At 43.0% G+C, this 17871-nt stretch overlaps 3 protein-coding genes across 5 annotated transcripts in view; 1 reads left to right on the plus strand and 2 right to left on the minus strand.

Annotated features, from left to right (window-relative positions):
- Positions 1-1543: 1543 nt before the first annotated feature.
- Positions 1544-3288, minus strand: LOC115779116 (multifunctional protein ADE2-like). Its single transcript, XM_030727604.1, has 7 exons — positions 3113-3288; positions 2847-3026; positions 2626-2739; positions 2441-2524; positions 2049-2229; positions 1805-1963; positions 1544-1710 (listed from the first exon to the last, which is right to left on the minus strand). Exons 1-7 carry the CDS (start codon positions 3245-3247, stop codon positions 1544-1546), a joined length of 1020 nt encoding a protein of 339 aa, XP_030583464.1. The 5' UTR covers positions 3248-3288.
- Positions 2686-17871, minus strand: part of LOC115779111 (multifunctional protein ADE2-like) — a 69685-nt gene continuing 54499 nt past the window's right edge. Inside the window, exon 16 of the mRNA XM_030727595.1 lies at positions 2686-2720. The gene's annotated coding sequence lies outside the window, so the exon portion shown is untranslated. The remainder of the gene's footprint in view (positions 2721-17871) is intronic.
- On the plus strand, positions 4582-11570 carry LOC115779114 (amidophosphoribosyltransferase-like). 3 transcript variants are annotated; one of them, XM_030727601.1, is made up of 11 exons: positions 4582-4850; positions 5492-5558; positions 5859-6065; positions 7312-7424; positions 7528-7673; positions 7870-7942; positions 8108-8259; positions 8347-8474; positions 8568-8789; positions 10698-10818; positions 10924-11570. In XM_030727601.1, exons 1-11 carry the CDS (start codon positions 4723-4725, stop codon positions 11094-11096), a joined length of 1530 nt encoding a protein of 509 aa, XP_030583461.1. In that variant the 5' UTR covers positions 4582-4722; the 3' UTR covers positions 11097-11570. The 3 variants fall into 3 exon arrangements, with proteins under 3 accessions (XP_030583461.1, XP_030583460.1, XP_030583462.1); XM_030727600.1 differs by lacking the exon at positions 5492-5558; XM_030727602.1 differs by lacking the exon at positions 4582-4850 and having other exon boundaries at positions 5555-5643.

Consider the following 17871-nt stretch of genomic DNA (forward strand, 5'->3'; position numbering starts at 1 on the left):
AAGGAGCAGAAAAAGGAAAGGCAGATTATTGTATATGGAGTGATTGTTGCCATGTTACTGTTGTCAAGGAAACCTGGAGTCACTGAGACTTACACATTATGTCCATTTCAGCTCTGACTGCACCTCTACCCTTTCTGGTGCATGTCGACTGGGAGAGAAGGAGGATGATTCATGCACAGTAAATCATATATTTAAGTATAGAATTCAATGCAAATTAAAATGCAAAGACTTTTTTATCAGATATCAGCCTCCGTGCACTCATCTGAACAACGCTCAGAACCCTCAGCACTACCGTCCTCCCACTGCCACCCACACGTGAAAAAAGATTTAGCACATCACAGGTCATTATACCCATCATTTGTTATCAAAGGGAGAACTGGGCTATAATACAAGTAAAAAATAAAATGGTGGCATGATATTCTGACTCATTCTCTTGGCTGCAAACTACTGGAACGAAATGAAAGGTTAAGATTCTGGATTGTCAACATGTGATGCAGGCTCCCTCGTGTGGCTGATTTAAGATCCTGCAACTAAGCAGAAAATGAAGGAACGCACCCGGTTTATGATTTTCTGGCAACCAGTTGACTTCAATGAAATGCATTTATGTGTTTAATATGTGCATGGCTGCATGCAAAAAAAAAAAAAATCACTAAATTCATTAAGTTTTTATAATAAATAAGTACGGGTGTTGGTTGGCATCTGAATTTCTAAAAATAGTACAGCTGTTGATCAGATGAAATGAAAGGAAAAAAAAAATTATGGCACAAGGAATTATATTGCAGGTGTAAAAACAGAGGCACCAACTCTGTGGGGAGAATGTGTATAATATCTACCTGAGCCAATCAATTGCTGATTTTTAACTCAGCCTCTGTTGAAATGATCCATGTTCAGCAAACCTAGTCAGTAGGATCACTTCAGCTGAAACCCCAGTCATGCAGATAAAATCAGAGTGAGCACCTGCAGGAAAACTGGCTTTTGTCCAGTTATAAACTGAGGTAGAAATTTCTACATGTTTGAATAGCCCTCGTGAAGCTCTCTCTCTTTTTCTCCCAACTTTGATTTTTTTTTTTTTTAATATATATTTTTGGATATTTTATCTTCTGGCTCAGTGATCAAAAAGTAAATACAATCAAATCAGAAACAAAAAACAATATGAGAACATTTAAAGCAGACGTAGGTTTACACCAACACACACACACACACACACTTAATGGCTTTAAGAGAAATCATGTTTCTCTAATCCACACAGGGTCAAAGTATACATACAAGTTAAAAATATACATACATCACCACTAAAATGTGGTTAAATGTCCATTAGCAAGTTGCACCTCAGACAATTTTTGTAGCGATCAACAAGCTTGTGACATAATTGTGGCTGGTTATTTGATCATTATTTGGTAAAGTTCATTTCAGCTAGTTGGTTTCTTGGCACAAACCCGACGTAAGAATCGTCCACAAAGTAACGTTCTGTAGGGTTTAAGTCAGGGCTTTGGGAAGTAGACAAAGACACGATGTTGATAAAGAAGGAGGCATGCTGGGCTCTTCAAAGCCTGCAGGCCTGTAACTTCTTGTCAGCCAGCTTGAGAGACACCCAGGTGTTGAGCATGGATGCCCTCAGTTTGCACCACACCAGGTGGTCCCTCAACCCGAAGACCTGCGCTGCAAACTGAGCAGCAGCCTCGGGAGACAAAACTGTGGAGCAGCCAAGACCTGCAGGAGAAAAATAAAGAAAAACTTGGTTACCCAGAGGGGAAAACCACACATGATCATTAACTCTGCACATTACAGTCAGAGCTCTGCTCACCACTTGGCATGCGGAGGGATGACCAGACATCTTGTGATCCCCAGTCTGGAGTGAGAGGAGGGCAGTTGATAACAGGATAAGCAGTATTTCCAGACATCACTGGGCCAAGGCCGTTACTTCTCCCAGCCACAGCCACAAACACAGTGGGTATGCCGTCACCTGGGAAAAAGCAGAGAAATTATCATCTGATAAAGAAAGTCCAACTTCATTATACAAGTGGATTTACGTCAACAGTAATGCGCACCTTCGTATTCTGCTTTAATGCGGAGTGTCTCATCGGGACCCTTGTGCGCCGAGGTGACTCTGAGGACGCAGGGGATCCCATAAGAGGTGCACGCCTTCCTGATCTTTTCACAATGGGCCATATCTGAGGTGGAGCCCATCAATACCACCACCCTGCCGCTAGCCTGTGACTCCAGCAGCAACTGAAGACCGCACATGAACCATTAGATCATCAGCTCATTGCAGTGTTTAACCGCTCATGACAGAAAATCTCTGTTGCACTTGCTTTTTATGAATTACATGAAAAGCAGCTGCAGGTTTGTGTTATGTTAAATGACATACATTGGTTAGATGACTCAAAGCAAACAATAATACCCCCACAAGCTAAAGAATAGATTAGATTGTTTGCTCTACCTTGACCCTTTCTGAGACCCACTCAAAATTCCTCTTCACCATCTGCAGCGCCTCTGGAGTAACTTCTTTGAGGTCTCTGTACACCTACAAAGGGAAAAAAATACATATATACACATTTTAAGCTTCTTTTTTTCCCCCTTTCTTCTTCTAATCAGCATGAAAATAAAACAAAGTCAGTCAATGACCTGTTTATCTTTTTGCTGGCTTCGATCTCCAGCTGGCCACAGCCTCCATGAATCATTGTCGATCACGTCAGCAAGCACAATCTCTTGAGTTTTCACGTTGATGCCAAACTCAATCTATAAGCAAAGAAAAAAAGAAGTGATTAATTCTAGTCCTGCAGTAGATACAGAAGAAAGGTGCTTGCATCAAGTTAACCAGCAGGGGGCAGTGCTGCACAGCATACCTTCATATCCACCAGCGTGCAGTTCTGAGTGGCCCAGGCCTTCTCCAGAATCTCAAAGATGGCCACAGTGCTGCGATTCATGATGTCCACCTCGCACTGACCAATAGTCAGACCAGCCAGACAGAATTTGGCCTCCAGCAGCTGCTCCTCTGACCACTGAGGATCATTGTTGGCATCATCCTAAAAACATAATCCCTGATGAGTGTGCATGCAACACCAAGACTGAAAACATATTACATTCAATCAGTGCGTGCCTTTAGACTCACTTTAAAGAACATCTCCAGCTTTAGAGGGGAGAAGCGGTAGCCCTCTTTGACTCCTGGATTCCTCTTCAGGAAAGACCCGGTTGCCACCCTCCGACATACCCACTCAATGGGTATCATCTCACAGTGGGCTGCCATGAACGCTGTGTCTGAGTGCTGCTTCACAAAGGCTGTCTTAATGCCTGGGAAAAAGCGTGGATATTAACGAATGGCTAAATTCCAATATCTGCAACCACATGACATAAAGAAATCATTTTGTATGCATTGGGATACAGATTGCTCTTCAAATTACCAAACTTTAAACCCATCTTTGATTATGATGGGGGGGGGGGGGTCTGGTTAATTCTGAGTGGAAAAATCCCAAGTCACAAGACAGCCATTACCATAGCTCACACACCGCACTCAAGAGGCATATGGTTAGAGTTAGCCAATTACTTATAAAGTATGGTGGAAAGTCCTTTTGGGATCACACAAGTTTTGCATGGCCTTCACATTTAAGTTTTATTACATGGCTGTAATGTCTGTTCATGTATGAGATTAAATCACATCCTCCTCCTCAAACAAGGCCCAGCAGGATTTAAGAAGAAGAAGAAAAGAAAAAAAAAATTCCCATGAATGTAACAATTTATAATCATGTGTGCTCATAACAGCTAAAAATAATGATTTAATAACTGAAAAATTCAGCAAATACGTTGGTATCATTAAATTTAAAAAAATGCAAAAATTAAACTGAATCAGGTTTCACGTGTGTGGAAAATTTCTGAGCAGGTTAGACTTCTGATATTTAAATAAATTGCAGGGCACTTCAGACAAATCATGCAAATTTAATTAAGTCAGCCTGGGCTCTGATAAAGTGTGACCAAAGGTTTTACAATTTCTTGACATTTATTGAACTAAACAGTTGGGGCAGACTTTACTCAATAGCTGAAACCTAAAAGATCAATGGGTCCAAAGTCTTTTTCCAGTCACTCTACTGACCTTCTTTTCACTGCTGAGTCAATCTACGTTTGATGCAATCTGTTGCTCTCAAAGTCTTCTGCAGAAATTATTTGCCCAGTTACTGCCTATGTGTGAAGACTTTTTATGAAAACAAAAAGAGCTGCAATAATTATACACATGCGCTTTACACCCTTTATTTACCATGTATCACACAGGTCGACTTGCAACTGCTTTTGCCCCTTTTTTCAGAATAACCTCAGCTGTCAATTTTATATTATTGGGAGTTAAGACGATGTAGCAACAGTTTAAAACGAAAAAAATATTTCGAAATCGAAATTTCCGCTTCTCCACACGCCCTCCGTCTCTGCTCCGTGTGTCCGTCATATCCTTCCTGTGAATGGAGCGTCTTTGTTTTCGTGCGTTCCGATGATGTACCGTAAATTAATGTTGCGTAAAACTCGACTTCTCCTCTTTCACGAAGCGTTTGAATTTTCGCTCTAGCCCACGTGGTTTAGTTACGTAATGTGAAGTGCACGTGGTAAAATCTGAGAGAAGCGGATGCTTTTGTGTGCGTTCAGACAGCAGTACCTTGTGAATGCCTTGTGCTACCGTAATACACCGAATATCTCAGGCATCCAGGTACGAGGCTGTCCTGCAGTTTAACGGAGGCACGCATGGAGTTCGAGGAGTCCGGTATCGGGGAGGAGTGCGGGGTTTTCGGGTGTGTCGCTGCCGGAGAGTGGCCCACTCAACTGGACGTGGCTCAGGTCTTAACTTTGGGGTTGGTGGCCTTACAGCACAGGTAAGTAACGGAAAAGGTTACTTCAGCATTAGTAACGCCCGAAAAGTTACCACACTAGCTAATGAAATTATAGATTTTCACTTTAGGTGGAATATTTGGTTGAAAAGTGATTGAGCCATTTTTGCAAAAAGCGAAGTCCATTACATATGCAGTACTGTGCAAAAGTCTTGAGCCACGTGTCATTTCTTTAATTTTTGCAAGTAACACTGGAAATGGATGAAGGAGGCAGGAGCAGAGTTTGAATAAGGTTGGTCAATAATTGGAATGATCCCACACAGAGTGGAGCCAGCACTGCTACCTCCCCCCACTTCCTCTCAACTGAGCCTATTTCCTCCCCCACCTCAGTATCACCTTCTTTGTCTCTCTGCTCTTCTCTCCATGTTTGAGCTGACCTGGAAACGCTTTTTCCCCCAGTTTTGATTTGCCTCAAGGCAACTATTGCAGATTTAACACCCTGACTCTGGTTTAATCTTGCAGAGGTCATTCTTAACACACTTGTCAGTGATATATGACAATTTACACTGCCATTTTGTGTGTGTGTGTGTGTGTGTGTGTGTGTGTGTGTGTGTGTGTGTGTGTGTGTGTGTGTGTGTGTGTGTGTGTGTGTGTGTGTGTGTGTGCGTGCGCGCGCGCTTATCCAGGGGGCAGGAATGTGCTGGGATTGTCACAAGTAATGGAGCCAGTCCACCCACATATGCAGCACACAAGGTAACACTGAATCATGATCAGAAGCTTCTTCTATGAGAAAACAGAAGCACAGTTTAACCCAGAGTCTCAAATACAGCCCCGGCAGGTATTTGGGTTGCCTTTTGAATACATTTTCATTGTTAGTCACATACAATAACACAGCTGGACAGGATCACACTGTATTGTAATGTCTGAGCCTCTGCAGGCCTGTTTTAAGACACCTATTGCTAATTTCCTGCTTTTAAACATATCACTTGCTGTTTACTTTGTAATACTTTTTGCAAGTTAAAACATTCACAGAGTAATCTTGTCATTTCTTAGGGAATGGGATTAGTGAGCACCGCTTTCTCACCCGAGGCTCTTACTAAACTGCGCCATGGTAACCTCGGCATTTGTCACACACGCTATTCAACTACTGGGATGTCAGAGCTGCAGAACTGCCAGCCCTTTGTGGTGGATACACTGCATGGCAAGATTGCTGTAGCACACAACGGAGAGCTGGTTAATGCCCATGCCCTGCGGAAAAAGGTGAGGAGGGCTTGTCTGCTTGTCCAAGCTGAATGTTGTGCATATCAATGTGACATAATGACAATTAACATTGCACAGTCTCACTTACTGCTGAAATATTTATTTGCTAGATCCAGTCTTAACTAAGGTTATGGGCTGCATCCCAACATTTCCATATATACACAACTAGGAGCCGCATCTATCATCCAGTAATTAGTTTGACTACTGAGTGGCTTGCACGCTCTCAAAGGCTGCTTTTTTTTTTTTTTTTTTTGCAAAAATAGGTATTAGAATATTTCTTTTAATCTCCAAGTAACCTCAAAACATTGAAGGCCCAGAAACGATACCAATATTGAAACATAAAGCATTATTACACCGATCTTTCTAATGATGAATCTGGAAGTCTGCCTCACCTTTTGACAACCCGTCATCCAATCCATATCAAACTTGCACATGTATTGCTGAGGACCTGAGTAAGTGCAGTGCTGAATTTAAGGTTGTCTAGATGAGTGATTCTTGTGCTAAAATAGCCTCAACAATGGAATTGTGGAACATGGTCCATTCAGACTCTGTGTCCTCGGTCTCCCTCGGAATGCTGTCGAAGTTCTGCTGGAGGTGGGAGTTCCTTTTCCCTAATAACAGCTCAATATCTCTACCCCTAAGTGGCTTTGAAACATGTTCAGACCAACAAAAGCTGTATCACAGCAGTGTCTCTCCTCAAGTACACTGTACAGATTTTTATCAGTGATAAGCAAAGTGTCATGTATAAGTTGTATAAGCCAGACCTTTATATGCAATGTGTAAACCAATTAAATAATTGGTCAGTGTAATGGATCACAAGTGTTTTAACTTTATACTCAGCAGCCATCTTGGTAATGGCTCCAGGAGGTTATTTAGACAGTTGTTTTCAAATAGTTTAACACGTTCACTTGGCAAGCAAAAGGTTGCTGGCTCAATTCTAGTCATCTGGAATATTGACACTGATGCCTGGCTCGTCCCACCAGGGTGCTAATTCATATTATGGATTCAATGGGCCAAGAAAACAACGTTTAGACTTACCTGTAGTAGATATGCCAAAACACAGTTGAAACTGCATCCATGTAACAACTTGATTGGCTGACGTATGTTTCCCAGTTTGGCTGTTGAGCGGCTCTTTGAAGCCAGGGGCGGGGCAGCCGTTGCCATTACGAGTTTCTCCCAAAGATTTCTTTCTGCATGAAATAACATTAATTGATCCTTAATCAGTCATTGTAAATATGCCTCTTAGGTGATGCGCCATGGTGTCGGCCTCTCCACCAGCTCAGACAGCGAGCTCATCACCCAGCTGCTGGCACTGACTCCACCTATGGAGGAGCTGGACTCACCTGACTGGGTTGCAAGGTGAGTGTTATGATTTAATGTTGCATAAATATAAGCACAAATATTTTTGCATCTACTTTAATGTTGGTTTTACTGTTATTTATTTATTTATTTTTTATTGTAGAATTAAAAACCTCATGACTGAAACACCAACATCATACTCACTGCTGGTCATGTTCAAAGATGTGATTTATGCCGTGCGTGATCCTTATGGAAATAGGCCGCTGTGCATTGGACGGCTTGTTCCCATCTCTAAACTACACGGCCCAGGTATTCTCCACATTTGCCACGTGTGACGGTTTGATTAGAAACAGTCTGCATGCAGGACACAGACATGTTTGTTTACTGATAAAGAAGAGGCCTCATGAGAGGTCAGTGGTGCTTGAGCCAGAGCTTTGAGCCTTTGCCAGAGGTCAGATGTGTAAGCTGGTGGATGATTAACTTGATTCATGTTTTTTCTGGGCAGGCGCTGAAGAGGAAGACACTGAGGGCTGGGTTGTGTCATCAGAGTCGTGCAGCTTCCAGTCTATTGGTGCCAAGTAAGTCAATTTTTATTTTTTTAAATCTTCTTTTTTTGGGGTTTTTTCTGCTTCCAGAAATATTTTAGCTTTAACAAACTGTGAGATCAATGAAACAACGTTCCTTTAGCCTCTGTGTATTTAATGTTTCGGTCATTATATTGTGATGTCCTTTCTGATTAACAGGTATTACAGAGAGGTCTTGCCAGGAGAGATAGTCCAGATATCCAGACATGGAGTCAAGTCTCTGAGTGTTGTGCCCCGCCCTGAGGGAGACCTCCCAGCCTTCTGCATTTTTGAATATGTTTATTTTGCCAGGCCAGACTCTATTTTTGAAGGTATGAATCTTTATTATAGGAAACATGCTTACCCATTGCTCATTTCTTAACTGTAGTAACACTACATAATATATCAATGGACTGCAGGACAGATGGTCTATACAGTCAGGCAGCGCTGTGGTCGGCAGTTGGCCATCGAGTCTCCGACTGATGCAGACGTAGTCAGCACTGTGCCAGAGTCTGCGACCCCTGCTGCTCTGGGCTACGCTCAGCAGGTGTGGCTACAGTGTCTGCTTTACCTCAGTAATGTTGTAATGCAACATAGTAGACCTGCATTCTCACTAGCTTTTCTCCTGTCTTGCTTTCAGTCTGGTCTTCCATACATCGAGGTTCTGTGTAAGAACCGCTACGTTGGAAGAACGTTTATCCAGCCAAATACCCGCTTGAGGCAGCTCGGAGTGGCCAAGAAGTTTGGAGCACTGACCGACAACTTTGCTGGGAAACGAGTGGTGCTCATTGATGACTCCATCGTCAGGGGCAACACAATTTCCCCCATTATTAAACTGCTGAAGGAAGCTGGTGCCAAAGAGGTTGGTTGAAGAGAGTTTGGCAGATAGTTGTTGGCATGACCAGTGGCGGTTTCTGATATGGGCGACATGGGCAGCCGCCCAGGGCGGCATTTCATCTAGGGCGGCATGACCGCCCCCCTTCCCCCAATGCATTGCGATCGCCGCAGCAGCGCCTACCGCACTACTCCACTTGTGGGGTAATGGGCGCCCTCTGCCTGCTGTGTATTGCATGTAGCTTTCTGCAATGGTCAGACAGGTTGTAACAGAAGGAAAGGGGCAGGCGGGGGATTCTCTGTCTCGCTGTCACTGCTTCACTAGATCGTCACACACACACAGCGCTGCCCCGCCCCCTTCTCCTCTCAGCCTGGGGTGCGAGTCAAGTGAAGCAGTGATGGCGTGAGAGTGAGACAGTCAGCCGGGTTCATTCATTCATGCCTGTACAGTTTTGGCCTGGTTACAGCCAACAGTAACTGCTGAATTATAAATAAAGGCAACTCACCCAAAGCTCTGTATATTTACCTCCGCCAAGGAGGTTATGTTTTCGGTCGCGTTGTTTGTTTGTCTGTCTGTTTGTCAGCAGAATTACTCCAAAAGTTATGAATGGATGTCACTGAAATTTTGTGGAGCGGTTGGAAATGACAAGAGGAAGAAGTGATTAAATTTTGGTGGCGATCCAAATCACGATCTGGATCCAGGAATTTTTTTTAAGGATTCTTCAGTATTGCGGGATACAGGCAGAGCCTTCCCCTTTAAGAGACACCACCCACTTTTCTCTGCCCCGTGTGTGTGTATGCGGGCTAGCGTGGGAGATGAGCGCGAGGGAAAAAGTGTGTTCGGTGGCGGTGGAAAAAGGAATAAAAGTTCTGTTGCTAAAATCCTTCGACTTGCTGCATTTCTCCGCCTTGCTAAAGGTGACCCACATGGATGAGCAAGTTAGTTACCAGCCACGAGCCAAGCGAAGTAGAGACCAGAGGTCTCCCTACTACGGTTAGGAGCCGCGATCTGGTCGAGGTAACACACTATTGCGGGATAGGGGGTTATTGTTGTCTGGGAAAGATGAAAGATTATTTCAAAGTATTTAGATACACGTATTACAGCGTCAGTGACCCTATGGCCTTGGCGGAGGTTTGCGCTCTCTGAGTGCTTCTAGTTAAATATATATCACACCTGGTGCTATTAACATGAGTTTCAATGGAGGTTTTGTTGTGTTGGGCTGGCAACTGTCAGTCAGATCTGACAACCCTGTGGATGGGCGGTGGTTATAACCTATTCAGCTTCAGTGCAAATTACGGCAGATGGAAAGGAAAAGGTCAAAGCCATCAGGTGTGCAGTTTAGGAAAAAGAGAAAAGAACAACAGGAGAAATAAGGCAAGATGAAGGTAAGCAGAAGCTGTGTAATATTTCAGTTTCTTCCATGTTTTTTCAAATAAAATTTAAAAGAAATTCTGAGTGTGCCTGTGATGGTGGGGAGACCTTCAGTTAAAAGCTGTCTGTCAGACCATGGCAGAAAGCTACATGCACCACACAGCAGGTGCTCATTACCCCCCAAGTGGAGTAGTGCGGTAGGCGCTGCTGCGCGATTGCTATGGGGGGTTGGGGTAGGGGTGGGAGGGCGCCGGAAGGGATGCTCGCCCAGGGCGCCAAACAGGCTAGGACCGCCACTGGGCATGACACACACAACATTTTGGTACAGTGACTCCAGGCTGGTTGATTAGGATGGTAACACAAACTGGAGTTTTTGTGGGGTTTTTTGTTCTTTTTAACTTTATTCTGCATTTTTAATTTTAAGCTGATGTCTTCAAGACAAAAATAATATGGATTATTGTTTTGCTTTATAGTCATGTATGAAATGACTGAAATATGCTGTGTAATACCTTTTGCATGATACTAACTTGGTGTTTATAGTAACTTAATTATTCTCCTGGACAGGTCCACATCAGAGTTGCCTCTCCACCAATCATGTTCCCTTGCTACATGGGCATCAACATCCCAACCAAGGAAGAGCTCATTGCCAACAAGCCGGAGTTTCAGGACATTGCTGGTTATATTGGTATTTAGAAATGCACAATGTGTACTTACTGCCTCTACCATTAATTCCTTTGATAGGTCACGTACATCAGAAAACCCAGGTGTTAACTCTAACCCTGTTTTATAGGTGCTGCCAGTGTGAAATATCTGACTGTGGAGGGCCTCGTATCTGCTGTCCAGGAGGGTATTGCTTCCCATAATGAAAAGGACAAAATGAATTCCAATAACAAGTCCAGCAGGAAAGTGGGCCACTGCACTGCCTGTCTGACTGGGAAATATCCAGTGGAACTGAAGTGGTAACTGCTGTGCCAGCACGTCCACAGCAGCACTGTGGATGTGCTGCAAGCTTTAAAAGAAACTGTTAAATATATGGTTTATCTCAGGGCTGCCACCATCTGGGACATTAAGATGCTACACTACAGAGGGTCATTATGTTCAGGACCTTAAAGATTCTGAAAATGTTGCTTTTCCTCACCTCTGGGGACTTTGTTATTTATTTATTTTTATTTCCTGTTACTGGATGTGTTTCTGACCACAAATACTTTTTTTTTTTTTTTTTTTGTGACATGTTGGAATGCATATGGAAACAAACTAAGTATTTACAGTCATGGTTATTAGAATTTGCCAACAGACAATGTTGTGAGTGATCACCCAGCAGAGGGAACCAGGCAGAATGGTGTTCATCTTTGGGATGATATTGAAATTCTGGACACAGAAAAAAGATTAAAATATTGTTGTAGAAACATGTAAATAAACTGTAGTAGTGATACTTAACTGCCACCTTCACAGCTTTGAGAATTAAATAAACTGTTTTTTGAGTCTTGAGAAAGTCAGTGCACACTGGCCTTGAGGTCTGTTATTTTACTAGCTACCACGTGCTTTTTTACGCTGTAGAGGAAAGCACAACAAAAACAGTCCAAGCCCCAGATACAGTCATCAGTTTCATAACTCATTTACAGGTTAAGCTTTCTGGTGATTCATTGTAGTAAGCAAAAAATAGTGAAGGGTAAGTGATGACAGGTGGGAAATAAAGAGCTTTTAAAAAACCTGCACTCAAAGAGCCCAGCATGGGAATAAGAGAAGGAGCAGAAAAAGGAAAGGCAGATTATTGTATATGGAGTGATTGTTGCCATGTTACTGTTGTCAAGGAAACCTGGAGTCACTGAGACTTACACATTATGTCCATTTCAGCTCTGACTGCACCTCTACCCTTTCTGGTGCATGTCGACTGGGAGAGAAGAAGGATGATTCATGCGCAGTAAATCATATATTTAAGTATAGAATTAAATGCAAATTAAAATGCAAAGACTCCGTGCACTCATCTGAGCAACGCTCAGAACCCTCAGCACTACCGTCCTCCCACTGTCACCCACATTGTTATCAAAGGGAGAACTGGGCTATAATACAAGTAAAAGAATAAAATGGTGGCATGATATTCTGACTCATTCCCTTGGCTGCAAACTACTGGTACTGGATTGTCAACATGTGATGCAGGCTCCCTCATGTGGCTGATTTAAGATCTTGCAACTAAGCAGAAAATTGGGAAACGCACTCTGTTTATAATTTTCTGGCAACCAGTTGACTTGAATGAAATGCACTTATGTGTTTAATACGTGCATGGCTGCATGCAAAAAAAAAAAAAAAAAAATCACTAAATTCACTGGAAGCAGATTCATGCAGGGGTCGTTTTGGGTTTTTATAATAAGTGTACATGTGTTGTAACATCATCCATTAACAAGCTCTGGTTGGCATCTGAATTTCTAAAAACATTACAGCTGTTGATCAGATGAAAAGAAAAAAAATATGGCACAAGGAATTATATTGCTGGTATGAAAATAGAGGCACCAACTCTGTGAGGAGCATGCATATGATAACTAACTGAGCCAATAAATTGACCTCTCTTTGAATGATTCATGTTCAACAAAGCTAATCAGCAGCATCTCTTCAGCTGAAATCCCACTCATGCTGATACAAAATATACTAAGTACCTTTATTTTGTGTAAATTTGAGTAATTTTTGTAACAGAAACTTTAAATGCATTCAATTGGAAACAAAACATCATAGAGAACATTTAAAGCAGACCAACACACCCCCACAAACACACAAACACAGGTTTGAATACATCCATCCATCCATTCACTTCCACTCATCCTGTTCAGGGTCGCGGGGGGGGCTGGAGCCTATCCCAGCTGTCATAGGGTGAGAGGCAGTGTACATCCTGAACAGGTCTGAATACAATTGTTGCTAATTGTTTGCTATATAACTTCAGTGACTGCAAAATTAAATGTGAAAATGAGGTGGGCTTAAATCTGTATCTGAGCTCCATGAATATGAAGTGTGAATAAATATTAGCAAATTATTTCAGTAGTGTGGTTGTGGATACGACCATCACAGACAATAAAATCTAATGCTGTCATCTTAAACCCTCGCTGTTCATAGACCTCTTAGTTGCAGCTGCAGAACATTCACGCAGATGTGAAAAGATAAAGCATTCAGCTTTTCCTGTGCAGTGACAGTCATCCGTCTGAAGCCTTTTAAATCAGCGATGTCTCTCCAGTCTGTCTTCAGGGTTTAATCTTCCTCATATATCCACCCTTTGGATGCTGTACACCTCCAAACCCAAAGATTATACTTTTCTAAGTTAACATATTTTAGAAAAATATCACTTTGATATTGGTATTTTACTTTTACTATTTTAAATCACTTATTAGTATCTATATTAGTCACCCACACTGGATTAATGAACACTGTATGCTTTAGATCAGTAGTATAAAACTGAGGCCTGTTGTATTCACTCTCCTGGATGCTCAGGGCCTCACTCTTAGCTCCTGCTAAAACCACTCTCATCTGTATTTAGAAGCTTCACTTTTAACATAGCATTGTACCACCTTTTTAACAAAGTTCAAGTTGCTTAGGACAGTGTGACTTGAAATTTGGGTTTGAAGACCCATCTGCATTTGTGCAATGTGAATAAATAAGCCTGCCTTAGTACTACATGGAATCTCCTGTCAGGCATCATAGCAGCTAAGATTAGCAGGCACATGGCTCAGTAAATGAGCAAACCAGAAAGGAATTGGCAGTAACATCACAGGAGCAAAACAGCAGCTACTGGTAGATAGAGCAGTCACTCGAGACTGTAAGACAGTCCACTGCTTGGATTGATTACAAGGATGCCTATGACTCCATGCCTCATACATGGATCCTGGAATGCCTAGAACTGTACAAGATCAACAGGGCCCTAATAGCCTTCATCAGGAACACAATAGAAATGTGGAGAAAAACACTAGAGGCCAACTTCAAGCCAGTTGCACAGACACCATCAAGTGCAGGAGTTACCAAGGACATGAGAAGCTCAATAAAGTGATGATAAAGTGACCTCCAGAAGGGGCCCTAAAAAATATCCATCCATCCATCCATCCATCCATCCATCCATCCATCCATCCATCCATCCATCCATCCATCTATTCGCTTCTGCTCATCCTGTTCAGGGTCACAGAGGGGGCTGGAGCTTATCCCAGCTGTCATAGGGCGAGAGGCAGGGTACACCCTGAACAGTTCGCCAGCCTGTCGCAGGGCCAACACAGAGAGACAGACAACCTTTCACACTCACGCTCTCATTCACACCTATGGGCAATTTAGTGTATCCAATTAACCTATCCCCAGTAAGAAAAATAAAAAATATAATTCTAAATAATTATATACATACAATAATGCTTCTAGTCTAGCTGCAGGAGAGACACTTGAATATTGTGACTTCCATCAGCATCACATCACATCACATCTTTTGTTTACTTTGAAGTTAAATATTAGTTAACTCGGCTAGCTGACGTGACTGAGCTGTGCACTCAAGCCAGAAGTCAAATTAAAGGTGAGCGGTGTATCAGTAATTGGATTCTCGGGAAAACCACTTGATCTGCCTGTCACTCATCCTCTGCCAGTGAAGCTGGCTAACCAAACACATCAACATCCTTTTGTTGTGTCTCACAACAAAAGGATGTGACACTTCTCCAACTTATAACCCACTAGCATAGATTTATTGGGGACTTCTGCAGCCTGATCTTGAAGGAGGTGGTCTCTTTTCACGCTTTCTCTCGTGGTCCCCGTGGCGTCGTGCTTTGCACCCCTACGTCTCTCCTCCAGACCCCATACATGTCACCTTGTATTGTGAGTGTCAGGATCATGATGTTTATCTTGAAGCTTTCTCTCAACAACTGCAGGATACAACATGGTCAATGACATCTACTGATATCATTGCTGGTCCTGAGGGTGTAGCCGCCCTGGTTGACATCACACCTGAACAGTTACAGTGGTATAAGATGGAGGACACAGCTGTGCCTCATTTTACATTAATGGTTGCCGCAGACCATGAATTGGGTGCTATGTCTAAAAGAGCAGCTGAAACAACAGACTGGCTGACCACTCAGATCACACAGGTCAAGTATTCACCTTCACTCAAGGCCTATCGTATAGCTAATACAGGACAAGATAATTTTGTACTGGCAGCTGAGGATGTGGCCAGGACTCATGGCCGGGAGCGTACAGATCATAATCAAGCTCAGTTTTTGTTGGACTCTCTTCCACCTGACCTATGGTCGGCAGGCCCAGAAGACGTCAGGTATTGTACCAACACTCCTGATGTCACATTCACTTATCAAACTAGTGAACCCATTTGGATTCCACAATACAGACACAAACCACAGGCAGTTGATTGATGATTTAATGCTAGCTGCTCCATCAGCTGACAGCTGCTTAACAGCTACAATGTCACTATTGAAACACTTACACAGGTGTGGGTTTAAAGTTTCCCGGCAGAAGATTCAGTGCTGCCGCCCAGAGGTTGTATTTCTAGGACAAGTAGTGTCAGGTCGAGGCTCCACTGTTTCTGGAGCACACAAATCTGCAATTTTGGCTCACACCAAGCCCCTAACGGTCAAAGACGTGCTCTCTTTTCTGGGTCTCACAGGGTTTAGCAGGAACTGCTGTGACCTCACAGCCCCTCTCAGAGCCCTAGTAAATGAAAAAGGCATGAGAAATCTCACTGCAAAACTTGACTGGACATTCGAAGCAGAACAATCATTTATTTCTCTGAAACAACTCTTGGCACGTGCCGCTGATCTTTCTACTCCAGATTATAAGTACCCCTTTTTCTTGGATGTTTCTGTAAAAGCACAAACGGCAGACAGCGTGATTTTCCAGAAAAAGGGGGGTGGATGACAGGTACTGATGTACATTAGTGTTGCACTCGACTCAACAGAAATCAGGCAATCACCATGTGCTAGACATGCAGCAGGAGTGGCCAAATTGATACAGAAAACAGCACACATTGTAATGGGACATGCACTAATGGTACTCACCACACACAGTATTGTGGCATTTGTAAATTCAGCAGCATTTACCATGTCCTCTCTGAGACAAAATAGGCTAGAGAAAATCCTAAGTGCAGCACACATTACCTACACACATGAAGGAATCAACATGGCCGAACAGATAGGTGAAGGAGAACCACATAGGTGTGAGGAGAGAGTAGAAATAGACACCAAAATGAGACAGGACTTGAGAGGAGAACCAAACGACAATGCAGAAGAGAATTTTTTCACAGATGGCTGCTGTTTTAGACACCCGACCGAGGGGCTAAAAGCAGCCTATGCAGTGATTAGGCAATGCCCAGATGGCAACACAGAAACTGTCACAGCAGAAAGAGTGTTGGAGAAACCTTCAGCCCAACTGGCTGAGGTCCTGGCTCTTACAGCAGCCCTACAACAAGCAACAGGTAAAATTGTGAACATTTACACTGACTCAGCTTATGTGTGTGGGGTGGTCCATGTAGAACTTAGTCAATGGGAAAGAGCAGGCTACAGAACAGCTAGCGATGCTCCAATTAAGCATGAGAAGGAAGTGGAGAGAATCAATGGAGAGAAAACTCACCCAGAGGTGGCATCCGCATTTGCCAGCAATGGTTGAGAATTTTGTAAGGGAGTGTACAGTTTGTAATGTATATAATGTAAAAAGTACAGTGAAGCCTCATCAAGGCAAATTCCCTATTTCTCCGATGCCCGGACAGGAAGTAGTGATCGACTTCACAGACATGGGAGAAAGAGTCAAAGGTCAAAGGTACCTTTTGGTGCCAGTTGATGTGTATACAGGGTGGTCAGAGGCCATCCCCACCAAAAGGGAAGATGCTGCATCAGTGGTGAAGTTCTTGATCAATGAATATATACCAAGACATGGGTTTCCAAAAAGAATCAGATCAGATAATGAAACTCACTTTAAAAACAAAGACTTGCAGCAAGTTGAAAAAGCACTGGGTTTAAAACATGCATTTGGAAGTGTCTATCACCCTCAGTCTCAAGGAAAAGTGGAGAGGATGAATCCCACATTAAGAGACAAATTAGCTTAAACATGTGCACAAACAGGAATGACTTGGGTTAAGGCATTACCTATTGCTCTTTTAGGGGTCAGAAGTGAGGTGAATAGGAGTACTGGATTTACCCCATATGAACTAACACATGGCTTACAATTTCCAGGTCCAGCTGCTGGAGGAGTTTCCAGAGGAGAGGCTTTTTCTCTGAAACATAAGCCAAATTTTGATCAGTTAATGAGTATTATCTCAGATTTCTCTAAACAGGCGCAACCAGGAGACCAGACCAAGGAAGGAACACCACATTCGAGTGAGTGGGTCTGGCTCAAGGCCATCAAGAGGAAGTGGTCCGAGCCGAGGTGGAGAGGACCGTACCAAGTGGTCGAACGCACTACGTGTGCAGTAAGGTTAAAGGGTAAAGGTGACACTTGGTATCACTGGAGTAATTGTGTTCCAGCAGCAGAACCAATCAGGACACTGAAGGACACCTGGAGTCAGGTCAAGGTGACTGCAACTGGACAGCAGGACTAATGGTATGGACTAAGGTGTGAGGGTTAAACGCACTCGGGGGGAAGGTTTCGCCCTGATACAAGGACAGTATTGCCAACCATTGAAGGACATAAAAAAAAAGGACAGTTAGGAGTTTATCACTTCATTTTTATTTTTTTTATTTTCATTTTTCACATAACCTAAAGTTTAATCAGAATAGTTAGAATA

Source organism: Archocentrus centrarchus, chromosome 4 (assembly GCF_007364275.1).
Source record: "Archocentrus centrarchus isolate MPI-CPG fArcCen1 chromosome 4, fArcCen1, whole genome shotgun sequence".
NCBI classification, from domain to species: domain Eukaryota; kingdom Metazoa; phylum Chordata; class Actinopteri; order Cichliformes; family Cichlidae; genus Archocentrus; species Archocentrus centrarchus.

Bases quoted from the DNA above. Each gene is read 5' to 3' on its own strand.
- LOC115779114 (XM_030727600.1), top strand. From the start codon at position 4,644: ATGCCTTGTGCTACCGTAATACACCGAATATCTCAGGCATCCAGGTAC. The intron at 7,674-7,869 runs GTATTCTCCACA...TTTTCTGGGCAG, and splicing joins CTCTAAACTACACGGCCCAG to GCGCTGAAGAGGAAGACACT. The intron at 8,260-8,346 runs GTATGAATCTTT...AATGGACTGCAG, and splicing joins GCCAGACTCTATTTTTGAAG to GACAGATGGTCTATACAGTC.
- LOC115779116 (XM_030727604.1), bottom strand. From the start codon at position 3,247: ATGGCAGCCCACTGTGAGATGATACCCATTGAGTGGGTATGTCGGAGG. The intron at 1,964-2,048 runs GTGCGCATTACT...GCTTTTTCCCAG, and splicing joins CATTAAAGCAGAATACGAAG to GTGACGGCATACCCACTGTG. The intron at 1,711-1,804 runs GTGAGCAGAGCT...TTTCTCCTGCAG, and splicing joins ATCCCTCCGCATGCCAAGTG to GTCTTGGCTGCTCCACAGTT.